The 4177-nt window shown below is 40.5% G+C and overlaps 1 protein-coding gene across 3 annotated transcripts in view; it reads left to right on the forward strand.

Moving 5' to 3' along the window:
- Window positions 1-4177, forward strand: part of LOC106882355 (cleavage stimulation factor subunit 1) — a 59503-nt gene that overhangs the window by 52016 nt on the left and 3310 nt on the right. For all 3 annotated transcript variants that reach the window (XM_014933009.2, XM_052977016.1, XM_014933008.2), the window contains one exon: window positions 2935-3015. In XM_014933009.2, coding sequence (XP_014788495.1) covers window positions 2935-3015 — 81 coding nt within the window. The remainder of the gene's footprint in view (window positions 1-2934; window positions 3016-4177) is intronic.

The raw sequence follows: 4177 nt of genomic DNA on the forward strand, positions 1-4177 counted from the left end.
TATATATATATATATATATATATATATATATATATATATATAATCATCATCATCATTTAACGTCTGTGTTCTATGCTAGCATGGGTGGGACAGTATCACAAAAGCGGGCCAGGCTGAAGCCTGAACTGTTTTGGCAAGGTTTTTACAGCTGGATGCCCTTCTGAACACCAACCACTTGACAGTGTGGACTGGGTGCTTTTAAGTGGCCCCTGCACTGACAGGGTCACCAAGTACTTGTAAGGCAAAAAACTTTTAAGAGGGGAAGAGGCATTGGAGGTGATGATGGAAAGGCTATAGTGAGACAGAGATGTCTTGCTGTAGAGGAAGTACAAGGTTACCCGGCTGGAGAAAGAGAGAGATCAGGAATGAAGACAGAAACAGGTGTGCTACTGCAAAGAAAATACACGGCTGCCCAACCTGTGAGAAGTATAAGAGAAAGAGAGAGAGAGTGGGAGATTGCAGGATGGAGATGGTAGCAAAACGCTAGGCATACTCACAAGGAAGGGGGGGTCAGAGTATAAATGAGATGGTTGAGTAAAGGAAGAGAGAGATAAAGATAGTGGCAAGTGCCAGGGCATAGCCTTGAGGTTCAGATGCCATAATATAAGTGACAAGATACTGCGATGCCTATCAACACCACCATCTCCATCATCATTTCCACCACCACCATCATCATTATTACCAACACTACGAGCTGGCAGAAGTGTTAGCACTTTTCATCTTTTCAGGATCGATAAATTAAGTACCAGTTGAGTACTGGGGGGGGCAATGTAATCGACTGTCTCTCTCCTCCAATTTCAGGCCTTGGGCCTATAGTAGAAAGGACTATTACTTATACTGATATATATATATTATTGCTATTATGTTAAACTGTCGTATGTCCCAATTTGGCCGAAGGCGTTCTTTTCAATATTTATTTTTGCTTGCAATAGCCGGTTCTTTTGGTCAAACTATTGTATCTCCAGTTGCTTCGGATGCCAAGATATCAAAAATGGTCAAAGTGTACTACAACGGTTTTGCTATGGAATGGTGAAACTATTTTTTCGTTTTCTGAAAAAGCAACATTTTGGACTTACGACACTTTTGCATAATAGCAATGATATATATGTATGTATGTATGTATGTATGTATGTATGTATATATATATGTATGTGTGTGTGTGTGAGTAAAAGCACCACTATAAGTATTAATAACACTGCCACCACTACTACCACAACGACCATGTATACTACAGTCTGTAATACCACCACAATCATATCTGCTATACCCTGTACCACTGTCACCTATACAACACTTCAAGTAAGTACTGTCTCAAGTCCTAGGACCCCTAGGGCTAGTTACCTGGATTCCATGCTGTATAAATGATGGAGATCACAACACTGACCCCTAAACAGGATGCTGGTCCATCCCTTATTTACAGCTGAGTGGATTGGAGCAAAGTGAAATGAAGTATTTTGCTCAAGATCACAGTGCACTGCCTGCTTCAAGAATCGAAACCATGATCTTGCGATCATGAGATGCAACACCCTAGTCACAAGGCCTCGCATCCTCACTACCCATGTTGACCCTTTATACCCAGGTTTATCCTCTGTCCCTTTTTGATGCCATTCTACCTGGAACCACCTCTGATTCTATAATACAAAACTTGCCCTGGTTTAAAAGACCAGCAGAGAAAGATACCTGGGTGTATCCTCTGTCCCTTTTTGATATCAATGGATCAGAGACCACTTCTGGTTCTACGATATAGAAACTACCCTAGTTTAACCCTTTAGTGCAGGAGTGGCAGTGTGGTAAGTAGCTTGCTTACCAACCACATGGTCCCGGGTGCAGTCCCACTGCATGACACCTTGGGCAAGTGTCTTCTAATATAGCCTCAGGCTGACCAAAGCCTTGTGAGTGAATTTGGTAGACTGAAACTGGAAATGCCCGTTGTATATGTATATGTTTGTGTGTCTGTTTGTCCCCCCAGCATTGCTTGACAACTGATGCTGGTGTGTTTACGTCCCCGTAACTTAGCGGTTCGGCAAAAGAAGCCAATAAAATAAGTACTAGGCTTACAAAGAATATGCTCTGGGGTCGATTTGCTTGACTATAAAGGCGGTGCTCCAGCATGGCCACAGTCAAATGACTGAAACAAGTAAAAGAGGAGCATTTAAACCAGGCATATCTAGTCCAAATGTCCTACCTATTTTGTTAAAACTGACTAAATATGGCATCTCAAGACCTACCCTACAGTGTCATTCTAAAAATAATTGCCTTATCGAAATCTTGAAGCTACAAGATGCTGCCTGATTAATTCAAAACAATGTGAATAAATAAGGATGGCATTTGACAGAATAGTCTAGATGCTAAAAGGGTTAAACTGGGCATATTCAACCCAAATATTCTACCCATCTTATGTTCAGACCAGCCAGATCTGGTCTCTCACAATCACTTTATCAAAATCTCAAAGCTACAAGATAATACAGGATTAATTCAAAACAATGTGAATAAATAAGCATCACATTTGACAAAGTAACCTGAATGTTAAAAGGGTTAAAGAGTCAGCCATCACCTGTAAACGAGTATGACTGATAACATGTGCCATGGTTTTAGAAATTGTTTTAGGTGCCTATATAGTCGCAAACATACACAGAAACCGTTTTGGCTCTCCTGCTTATTGACCTGACAATATATCCAAAGTGTGACAGTTGGAGGCAGAGAGAGAAAGAAACAGAGAGCTGTACTTGGTCGGTACATGTTTGCAGACGAATACACTGGATCAATGTGATATTAAATGCTTTGTTCAAGGAGCTCCCAATGCTCTACCTGGTCCAGGAATTGAACCCATGGCATCATGGTTGTGAGTGAATCACCTTAAACTAGTAGGCCATGCTCGTTCACTACCATCACCTCTAGTTTATATCTTATACTACACTATTGTTTCTCTTTCAGTGTTATTCCCAGATGAAAAAACAACCAGTTTGTGTTGTTGGGACTCGCGTAATGCTGAGCGGCAACGCTTGTTATCTCTAGGTAAGTTGGCCTTTTGATGTCTTGTTATCCCTAGTTCATTCTTAAGTTGACCCTTATTCGTGTTACCCCTGGATAAGTTAACGCAATGTCATGTTATCTCCAATTCATTTCTAAGTTGACCTTTATTAGTTTAATGTTGTTATCCCTGGATAAGTTAACACAATGTCTTGTTATCCCTAGTTCATGCCTGTTCTTGCTTATTCTTGTTACCCCTAGGTAAGTTTATCGTATTAGTGTTGTGTTGTTATCAGTGGTGTAGCTAGGGTAAACCATGCCTGGGGCAAGCCACAAAAATGCACCCCACTCCCTCCATTACAAAATCCATGATATTATATAGTGCTTATATAGTTATTAATATTTTAATGCAATTTTTTAGGAATAAATACCTTACAGGGTTCATTTACCTGCCAGTTTGGTACAGCCTCTCATTCAAAATATATTTTTTTAATGTTTACTTTTACGAAACCTTATTTTAACCGTTTAATGCACCAGCTTCCTTGAAACATTAAAAAAAACACCTAATGGTTAAAAGTAATGATTAAAAAAAGATGCAGTAGTTTAAAGTATCTTTCTTGCTTTTGATGAGGCGAATTGATCTTTTACTTGATTCAGTCATTTGACTGTGGCCATGCTGGAGCACTGCCTTTAGGCTAGTAAATCAACCCCAGGATTTATTATTTGTAAGTCTAGTACTTATTCTATCAACCTCTTTTGCCCAACTGCTAAGTTACAGGGACTTAAACACACCAGCATTTCTTGTCAAGCAATGTTGGGAGGACAAACACAAACACACATGCACATATATACACACACACACACACACACAATGGGCTTCTTTCAGTTTCCATCTACCAAATCCACTCACAAGGCTTTGGTCAGCCCAAGGCTATAGTAGAAGACTCTTGCCCAAGGTGCCACGCAGTGGGACTGAACCCGGAACTATGTGGTTGGTAAGCAAGCTACTTCCCACACAGCCACTCCTTCACTTTCAATGCTCAGAAGAGCAAGGTTATGCATGAGGTCTTGCAACATCAATGTCCACAAATAAGAAAGGATTAACTTCAACTTGCTGAACAACGTCCAATAACAGCATAAAATGATATGCTGGACATCCATCTTTACAATTGCAATTCTGTGTCCCCCCCCCCGGCACATGCCCCCC

The sequence above is a fragment of the Octopus bimaculoides genome, chromosome 26, assembly GCF_001194135.2.
Source record: "Octopus bimaculoides isolate UCB-OBI-ISO-001 chromosome 26, ASM119413v2, whole genome shotgun sequence".
In the NCBI taxonomy this organism is placed as follows: Eukaryota; Metazoa; Mollusca; class Cephalopoda; order Octopoda; family Octopodidae; genus Octopus; species Octopus bimaculoides.